General features: G+C 33.6%; 1 protein-coding gene across 4 annotated transcripts in view; it reads left to right on the forward strand.

Annotated features, from left to right (window-relative positions):
• EFCAB7 (EF-hand calcium binding domain 7) overlaps positions 1-10,377 on the forward strand; it is a 44,492-nt gene extending 34,115 nt beyond the window's left edge. For 3 of the 4 annotated variants that reach the window (XM_077766127.1, XM_077766125.1, XM_077766128.1), the window contains exons 11-14: positions 486-634; positions 6,588-6,797; positions 8,837-8,944; positions 10,166-10,377. In XM_077766127.1, coding sequence (XP_077622253.1) covers positions 486-634; positions 6,588-6,797; positions 8,837-8,944; positions 10,166-10,240 — 542 coding nt within the window. In that variant the 3' untranslated portion in view covers positions 10,241-10,377. Of the gene's footprint in view, positions 1-485; positions 635-6,587; positions 6,798-8,726; positions 8,945-10,165 lie in introns of those variants that run through there. The other variant, XM_077766129.1, reaches the window with a different exon arrangement.
• Positions 10,378-10,620: the final 243 nt, after the last annotated feature.

The raw sequence follows: 10,620 nt of genomic DNA on the forward strand, positions 1-10,620 counted from the left end.
TGTGTAGGGCATTCATTCATAGAATACAAACTGTTGCCCATTATCAGATTTTTAAGGACCAGGGTATAACTTGGTTAAAATTAGACTAATTAGGCATATAGCAGTCCCCTTAAATCTGGCACTATCCACATCTCCCTTGTGAAACACCATTAATTTGGGGGTATTACATCAAATTCATCCAAGTTCTGATGGCTTTAAGGGGTAAACATATATGAAGCATTTTAATTTTTAAAAATATATATCCGTATATAATTTAAATAAGCAAGCAGGTTGGGACTTACCCAGAAATATTATAATTTCCTCTAATTTCAGAATATATTTGGAATTTATAACTTCCGATTATTTTGAAAACCAAATCACGTACTGTGATGGTGCTTTATGCTGAGTTGCAGGAAATTTAAAAAATGGTCTTTATTAAATAGATCTTTATTAAGTGTATAAGTTTTAAAATTATGTAAGAAAGAAACTTTTGGTTGCTTTAACAGATAATTTTGATACAAAGAAGAATGAACTAACAAGACAGGGCTTTATGGATCTCAATCTAATGGAGGCCAATGATCGAGAAGGAGATCCTGGTGATCTTTGGGTAACTCTACACTCAATGGGCTATAATAAAGCTCTGGAATTGACAGAGGTAAAGCCATCTGAAAGTTTTGCAGTGATTGTAATGTACCTAGTATTTTACTCCATGAACAATTTCCTGACACCTGACTTTTGAATTGGGCACTCAAACCCTTGAACTTTAGTATATGAATGAATTGTGGTTGCTGCAGTGTGTTTCTGCTAGTTTGTGCAAGTACCCATTGTTAACTGAAATTTAATTATTGCCAATATTTAAATAATTCAGGAACAAAGGAGTTTGAGCATATAATATGGGGGAAAATTTGATAATTTAAAAAATCTTATTTTTTAATTGGTGGTAGCTATTTTAGTTGCTAAAGTCTCAAGTCTCATTTCTATAGGGAAACTCTGTCCTGACAAAATAAAGCCTATCTTAGAATAAGGGGGATAGGTCTGTATGAGAATTAGAATTCTGATCTTTTGACAAAAGATACACCTTGGGTTATTTGTAAAACACTTAGGATGGTGCTTGGCTTATGTATAGCACTGTGTATATATTAGCTATCGTTATTAAGACTTCCAGTAAACTGGAGAAATAATAAAAATGAGACCTTCCTTCTTAAAGTCTACATTTTGTGTCAGGTTTAAAATAAAGAATTCAAGAGTTTCAGGCCATGTATCAGATAACAGTACATTTGTTGTTTATATTCTTAAAAATAGTATCTGTCCTTTCTCTAAATAAATCAACTTAGAAGGGTAACACTAGCTTCAACACACTTTAAATTTGGGGTGTATTGAGACTTTGGTTTAATTCTTAGCTTTGACATCATTGAAAACCCCTCATAAACCTCTTTTCTGAGAAGTTCTAAGAATAATTTTTTGCCATTTTTATTAATATGAGGTGAATAGTTACAATAACTTTTTATATCCTACTTTATTCATTTTTTTTTTGTTTACTTTTGAGAGAGAGAGAGAGAGTGTGTGTGTATGCAAGCCTGTTTGGGGGGGTGAGGCAGAGAGAGAGAGAGAGAATCTCAAGCAGGTTCCACACTGTCAGCACAGAGCCTCTTATGGGGCTCCATCTCACAAATCATGAGATCATGAGCTGAGCCAAAATCAAGAGGCAGATGCTTAACTGACTGAGCCACCCAGGCACCTCTATGCTTTCATTTAAGAAAAGAAATTAATTAAGAGCAATTTAAGACATTTTATAGCATTTACTGATGTCATTGACCTTTGAAACCATAGGCAAGAAGTATTTCTGAGAGAAAACTTTTTCTTCTTAAGTTTGTTTATTTTAAGAGAGAGAAAGGGAGAGAGCACGTGCATGAGTGGGATAGGGGCAGTGAGAGAGGGAGAGAGAGAATCCCAAGCAGATTCCATGCTGTCAATGCAGAGCCTGACAGGAGCTCAGTCTCACAAACCTTGAGATCATGACCTGAACCAAAATCAAGAGTCAGATGCTTAACCAACTACCCAGGTGCTCCTGAGATAAAACCTTAAATTTAATGTTTATTCTTCATTTATTGAAAAGTAATATAGAAATACCATTGAAAATGTAAAAGGTAGATATATATATATAATGAAAATGTCAAGGAATAAGAGACCACATTTCAATAACTGAAATAAAAAGACAAAAATGAATTGATTGTTTACTATTAAGGGAGTATGCTTGTCAGTTATGCTCTGCACACAGAGGTTTTGAGGAATCATGGTTACTCAGGTGTGACTGTTGATTGGGTGGCACTCAGCAGTATTATTTATTCACATGAGTCTGTCTTGATTGACTTGAAAATAAGGAGCTGATACTGGTAGGCTTTCAAAAATGTGTTTATTGAGATGAGTTTTTGCAGACCATTTCAACAGGTTTAAAACTAGTTCTGATGACTACTCATTATCATGACAACAGAATAGTCAGTTGTTTCCTAAGGTTGTGGGAACTTTTTAATTCCCAGCCTTCCCTTTTGATGTTCATTCAGTTAAAGTTGTAGAAGAAACTTTCAAAGATTCACTCAACCACTACTGTTGGTTCTCTTCGAAGAGGTTTCATCTGCAGAGATCTGATTTTCAGTTCTGCATTTATCATGGTTTTATCCTGTTTTTGTCCTTAAGTTATTTGTTGGGACAGTGAGTATACAGAAGCATTAGAAGACTCTAGACAACATTAAACTCTGAGACGAACAAGTATAACTAGAAGTATTATAAGAAGGGAGTAGAAAGCACTCCAGAATCATGACCCTCGGTTTTCCAGGCTTGGCCAAGAAAAGTCCCAAGGACTCTTTAAATCTACTTTGTATATGACCTTTTGTATTAGCTCTTTTAATTAATCATAGCTGGTTTCACTTGCAGTGTTAATCCAGTTACAAGAAGTATTAGTATTGGGGCACCTGGGTGGCTCAGTCAATTAAGTGTCCAACTTCAGCTAGGGTCATGATCTCATGGCTCATGAGTTCGAGCCCCATGTCAGGCTCTGTGCTGACAGCTCAGAGCCTGGAGCTTGCTTCAGATTCTGTATCTCTCTCTCTCTGCCCCTCCTCTGCTTGTGCTTTGTTTCTCTCTCTTGCTCTGCCCCTCCTCTGCTTGTGCTCTGTTTCTCTCTCTCTGTCCCTCAAAAATAACAAATAAACATTAAAAAAATAAAAAAAAGAAGTATTAGCATTGATGCAGACTCCTCCCTGGTTGGTCAAAAGAAAATCAAGGCTTTTTTTTATTACATATAACTGCTTGAGTTAAAGAATTTAAACTGGTTTGTTGTGCCCCACGTGATTAGGCTATATTAATTATAATTACTATGTCAGCCAGCATGAAGGAACAATTTTTTTTGATGACCATCTGGAATGGTACAAGTGTTATGAATAGGATCCGTTTCTTCAGCAGTCTTTTTCCAGGAAGGGTTTTATTTTTTTTGTGGGTATATGTAAGGAAATATAACCCATTGAGGGTGCTGGGGAGTCTTGCCCTTGGAATGGCCTAACACGTATACAGAATAATTAACTTTGATTTTGAGTTAGTGTTAAATAGTCTGATTTTCACATAATAGCTGCATAAATAATCATCCTTAGTGAAACCGTGTGTTGTTTCTTGGTGTTGTGACAAATAAAATGTGTTGCATTTGTATTTCTTGTGCTTCAAACACATTTCTTTCCTTTAAAGCGTAGATGTAGGCAAATTATTGCTGCTAAGAAGGAAAACATGATAGACCAAGTCAAACATACATAGCCTTAAATCCATAAAGAGTAAAGCTATGAATAAATAAGAGTGTACAAAGAAGAATGGAACCCATAGAAGAATCTTGTTCCTTTGTCTTGAGAGGAAGCTGCTTGTATAATGTGTTAGCAGTTAGTTCTGTGCACTGGCTGCTTCTGGAGATTCTCTGGAGAGTTGCACTTCAGTTGCATTAAAGGATGTACCTTTCCAGTTCTGTTAAGGCCCTTTGCATTTTCCCAGAGGTTTGGGAATTACAAAGACAAAAATGTTTTTGAATAAGAAGCAAACCTCTACTTAATCTAAATCCATGAATAATTGTTCCAGTTAAATGTGTCCCTTAATTATGGGACCAATAATTTGGAATGCCCTAGGCAGTCAGGATGGTTATGGCTTTTTTTTTTTTAAATGATGTGTTTTATTCATTTGTTGTTTTCTGTTTTTTTAAAGATTTTATTTTTAAGTAATCTTTACACCCAATATGGAATTCAAACTTACAACCCTGAGATCGAGGTGCATGCTCTATCAGCTGAGCCAGGCCAGGGGACCCGGTTGTAGCTTTTCAACAGTGAAATATTTTGACCCATCCTGAAAATAAACGTACTATATTAGTAGTACATATTCATAAATCAGAGAGAGTCAACTGTATAAAATCAATCTGGAAATGTTTAAAGAGTCTTTTGGTGTCTGGTCTCAGTTCATGTACCATAATTTTTCCAGGTTAATTTAGTTACAGATAAAACATTGACTAACCACATCCTTCATTTTCATAGTAAAGTTTTTCCTCAGTGATCGATATTATAGCCAATTTATCACTATTGGAATGTGTTGTTTTATGGAATATTTTATCTAGCGTCCAGGTGGCCGTTCTGGTTTTGCCAGATCTTATCCTCATGGTTCTTAGAACACAGTGTTTCTTTCAGAATTTGGCAGGCCAGGTTTTGCATAGCTACAATGGAATCCCTCAACTTCTCAATGGATTTGTTTTATTCTGTTATTTTATATAAGGACTTTAGTCAGAAGAGTCTGTTTAGTATACAGATCTGTTAAAAGTATAGTATTTCTAAAGTGTTTCGATAGTACTACTGAAGTACTTGTATAGTATCTATAATATAGTATAGTGGCTTCCATAGAATTTCTTTTATTTTGATTGTCTTCCTTTGTGGCCATTATTTAAGTATCAAATAATGTATTTATTTTTCTTTCCTTTTTTTTGAAGTAAGCTCTGCACCAATTGGGGCTTGAACTCATGACTGAGATTAAGAGTTGCATGCTCTACTGACTAAGACAGATGCCCCTTGCTGCTCATTTTTAAAGTGTACTTGATCAGAGTGGAAAATCTCTCTTTTTTCTATAATATTTTTAAAAAGTCAATTATTCTAAAAGCATACTAGCTATTTATGTATTTTACTCTCATGTCTTAGAGAGAGCCACAGTTTAGTCTTTTGAACATATTTCCTGGTAAGGAGATAGATTTTACAAAAGATACTTGGCGACTTGCTGTATTTCAAGCCTCTTACTGTTGTTGTTTTTTTTTTTTCTTTAATATAAGACTCCTCAACAAACAGTATTGAGTGAGGATTTGGTACTGGAGCATCCAAAAATTCTGTTCTTGGCATGGATACTTTTGATTTACGAATCACAGTGAAGACATTTTCCTTTTTCAGTAAGGGTTATAGAGTTGTTGGATTGAAAATGTTACACAAGCAAACGGTAATACAAGAAGGAGAAAATAACAATTCATAATTAATTGGTATAAAAATGTTGGATGATTTCCATTAGTGACAGATTTCTATATATGGTACTATTTGATTTAAAGGACTCTTGTAAGGGGGGGGTGCATGAAATAGGTGGTGGGGATTAAGGAGGACACTTGTGTGATGAGCACTAGATAATACATGGAATTGTTGAATCACTATATTATATACCTGAAACTAATATAACACTGTATGTTAACTATACTGAAAATAAAATGAAATAAAGTAAAATAAAAGCATAAAGTATTCATGTATAATCTGAAGTTGTTTTGACTGATTTAGTTAAAGGTGGCTATTTAGTTAAGGTATTAGCATTAATATGCAGTGATTTTTTGATGTGTGCTATTTTACTGAGTTAATACACCAACAGCATGACCTACCATTTTCATATTTGAAAAAAATAAAAGGTTTATGATAACCTGGGAAGAATCAATCTGTAGTCTTATGAATGTTCTGGTTAGTTTGAATATATATGGAGAGTATTTAGCCGATAGGGATTTGGAAACCTTCTTTGTTACTTTCTGGAATCATGTATAATGAAATCTAATGTCTAGATGAACTATAATTTGATCCCACCTATTAAATTAGTAGATATGGTGGCACAAAGAATCACCAAAGTATCAATTACAGGTTAGGATTTGGGAAAGGATTTAGGATTGTTGGAAATCTCATTCTTTGAATGGTTTTAGTAAACCAAGAAAAATTTGATAAGTTCTTCTGTAGCCTTAAAGTTAAAAAAGGAAGTTAAATATCTAATATGACATGTATTAGCTTTAAACCAAATGGAGGAGTGGTACTGTGGCTTAATGGAGGTATTACAGATTTGCTTGAGATTATAGTTTTCTTTCTTTTCTGTGAACATTATCAGTTAATATCCTTAAAAAAATCGCAATTTCTTGCTTTTTAAGTATTCAGTTCATAGTACTAAAATCTTCTAAAAGTATATGAGAAGGACAATCTAGAAGGTACATCTTCAAAATTGTATGATAAACATATTAATGACAAATATTTATTTTTAATTCTATCAAAAGGCTAAAACAACATTTACTTTTTCTTTCATATCAGGCATGCCCATTTGTCATCGATATCTATGCAGACAAATGCAAGCCAAGAATTAAAGCTGTCCATATGGAGCCATGCAGTGGGCAACTCGAGAAGGCTATTTGTAAATCTGTCCTTAACAAAGGCGATGCAAGAGTAATGGATGGTTATGAAAATATAATTGTACATACTTATAAGCATGACATCTGGATAACATCAGTTATTGAAAACAAGGTATTATTTATGAGGTGGTTCTCCTCAGAACTGCAATGTTTACTAACATGTTCTATCTTCTTTTATATTCTTTTCTTGCACAGTAATTAATATCACATTATATTAATAAAATTTATAATGGGCAATTATTCTCAGGTTTTAATTCAAACTAAGCATGATAATTTTTATGCATTTTTAAAAGTTTGAGATATTTTTTTCTCTTAAAATATTATGAAAATTAAGTATCCAGAGATCTCTGAAGAAAGAGCATAATCTGGATACAAAATATTTCATTTATTTTGTTACTAAAAATCTTCATATCTACATAATTATTTTAAGTAACAGACATGGAATTTTAAAGAAATATAAACAAAATAAAGAAAAAGTTTAGCCAAACTTTGTTTTACATACTTTGCAACATCAGAAGTTTTATAAACTGTCATTGTTTTATCTAATATATTCCACTGTCCAGGACCTGTTTTTATTAAGCCAATTATTGCTAGCTTTGACTACCATCCCTACTACTATTGATTTCCAGATTAAGAGAATACATGCATAAATGGTTACAGATACCCAGTTTCCTAGAGACATACATTTTCATAAAACCTTACTCCAGATGGCCAGATTTTTAGTTGGCTTCTTTCTTTTTAGTTCCTGGGTGAGTTTTACATTATTTTTTTTACATTACATTACATTACATTACATTATTATTTTTCTGCCTGCCATAAATTCCTTAATGTGCTTAAGGTTTGGCTGAGTACTGAGTCAGTGTGAGTCTATATTATGTAACTAACTCTTCTAGTCACAATAGAAGCCTCTAGAAGTGTAATATGGTCTCTGCTTTCAAGGAATTTATAAGCTATTTGGGAAGACAAAATTCATAGTCTTGAAAGAGATCTGAGAAAATTAAATGTTAAATCATAATGTTTATACATGTAATCGTTTTATTGTATCTTCATCTCTTGTAGTTGATGTTAGTTTGGACTACCTAAGTTGGGGAAGGACCTGTGATGTGTAGGAAGGGGACTGTGGTGTGGAATTTGAAGACAAATTAGGATTAGATATGCAGAGACACAGCTGTTAGTAGCAGAGACAATGTAACATGTGAGAGGATTAATGTGAGGCATAGAGGAAGGAGTGAGAATATTCGCTATGCAGAAACAGAAAACTTTGTTTAGAGGAGTATTATGAAGGCAAATAGCATAAGTAGGATGGGTCCAGATTACATATATTATCTTGAAAGTGAGGTAGAGGAGTTGGACTTGACCAAAACAGACAGGGTACCCAGTTGGAGATGCTTGTCTTCAAGTGCCTTCAACTTTGGAGGGTGATTCTTAAAAGAAAGGAGTGTGCCTTCCTTTCTGCCCTCTTTGTTTTATTAGAATTAAAAAGTTGGATGGGAGTCACTGTTTTACCACAGTTTCTCTCTTCTGCAGTTACCTATCAGTTCTCAACCCTCCATCTCCTTCCTCTCCCTCAAGGAAAATTAAACTTCCCTTCACCAAAATGATGTAATAATATTTTAGAGCTTCCTTTTTGGCAGGCACTTTACATTTATTAATGTATTTACTTTTCACACCAACCCCATGAGTTAAGTACTACCCGCATTTTACACACAAGGAAACTGAAGCATGGAGGCATTCGATAACTTGCAGAAGGTCACATGCTGAGTAGTAGAACTGAGAAATGAATCCGATAGCCTAATTTTATTTTGCTCCTTTGTAGTCATTAGGGAGTGCTCATAGCTTCTTTAGCAGGGGAGTTCTTTGGTTCCTACGTTTCTTTCATTCATCAGCTTCATACTGCTTTCTGTTGCTTCCTATCTATCCTAGAGGCTATCTGTTATCTGTGATCTATTATCTCACATATCACTTCTTCCATGAAGTGCTTCCATAGCCCAGACAGAGCTAATGTTTCTGTGTTTCTATAATATCTTCTTTGTTTCTACAGAACCCTGTGAACACCTCTATCACAAGACTTTCAAAGTGTTTTGTAATAATCATTTTGTTTGTTTATATTATTAAAGAAAAGACTAGCAACTTATGAAATTTTTTTTAAAGTCAGATAATAAAGTGATTATTCACATCAACAACGAATTAAGTAAAAACTGCGTAAACAACAGAGGACTCAACATATTTGCAGTAGAAGTGGCACCAAAGTCTACAATGGTAATGCATTGTTTTCTAATTAAACGTTTTGTTTTATCATTAAAAAAATTTTGTTATTAATACTATGAATAAATGGAAATATGAAATAAAGTATAAAATTATTTTTGTATGATATTATATTATTATCCATCCTATATTGGGAGTTAGGAGATTTTGGTTCTAGTCCAGTTCTCACTATTTGGTTGAGTGATTATAGGAGATTCAGTTAACCTCCCTGTTCCTGCCTCTTTAAATGTAAAATTAATATAATATTACCAGATTTAGGTTCTTCAGGATGTTACTGTAAAGATGAAAATAAAATGATGTACATGAAAGCACTTTGGAACATCATATAGAAATACAAAGTAGTGTTTATAGTCAATAGGAATTTTGATATAATATAAAGTATTTTTATCTACATTATTAAGATGTTCTAATGTAACCTGAAAGAAAATGCCTCTAAGTTTTAGATAGCTATCTAAGTCAAGAGCCAGAAATAGCTGTAGTTTCTGGTGTTAGCAGAACCATGGGTTTCTAATTTAGCCCAGGGTTCAAAGTCAGGGACCCTGAAGCTGGTCTAGTAAAGGGAAAAAGGAAAAAGCCTTCTATTTCTTCCTTTCTTCCTCAATTCTTGTCTACGACATCCGAAAACCCTTTAGAACCAAATAGAGATTCTACAGAATCCCAATGAGGGTTTTAGAAAATGGTCTATGTTGGGGCGCCTGGGTGGCTCAGTCGGTTGAGTGGCCGACTTTGGCTCAGGTCATGATCTCATGGTTCGTGGGTTCGAGCCCCACATAGGGCTCTGTGCTGACAGTTAGCTCAGAGCCTGGAGCCTGTTTCAGATTCTGTAACTCCCTCTCTCTCTGACCCTTCCCTGCTCACTCTGTCTGTCTCTCTCTCTCTCAGAAATAAATAAAACATTTAAAAATAAAATTAAAAAATAAAAAGAAAATGCTCTATGCTTAGTGAGAAAAGGATATTTACTCCACTTTCTATTACTCCTCTTTGCCCACATTTACATGTACCAACTATCAATTAATGTATTTTAGTAGAATTTAGGCTGGATTATGCTGTTTGACATCAGATCATAGATTGTAGATTCCTGCTAAGGACAAACGTTACAGAATTTTATCTTCACAGGGATATTTTTTGCATAGGGTCTAGAAATCTTATCCTGTTTAAAAATTAGTCAAAAATAACTATATAAAAGAAGTAAAAGTTTTCTATTTTTATATGCAGGTGTGTCAACATGTAATGCCTCTGAATGAACGACAAGAATGGATATATTATTGTGTGTATTCCCTTATATCTTAAATACTGTTTTCTACTTGAGACTGTCAAACTAAGAATTATTTCAGGTTTAGTCTTTATTTGTTGATCAACTGACTGCTAATCAATTTAACTGATGTACATAAACAATAACCTATTTAATTTTTATGTATTTATGTTTTATGCCCATGTTGTATACTTTATTATTAAAATATAAATAAATACAAATATAAATAATATTTTTAATATGTGGCTTTCTTATTAATTTAATAGGAAATCTGGGCACATTTCACTTAACCAATAGTAAATCAAAGTAAAATTACAGGTAAGCTTTTAAAAAGTAATACCAGTGAATTCTATAAAATCCTGTATACTTTTGGCTTAATCATAATCATCAAAACAAAAAGAAAACTCAAAGAAAATGT

The sequence above is a fragment of the Crocuta crocuta genome, unplaced genomic scaffold, assembly GCF_008692635.1.
Source record: "Crocuta crocuta isolate KB4526 unplaced genomic scaffold, BGI_CrCroc_1.0 scaffold155, whole genome shotgun sequence".
NCBI classification, from domain to species: domain Eukaryota; kingdom Metazoa; phylum Chordata; class Mammalia; order Carnivora; family Hyaenidae; genus Crocuta; species Crocuta crocuta.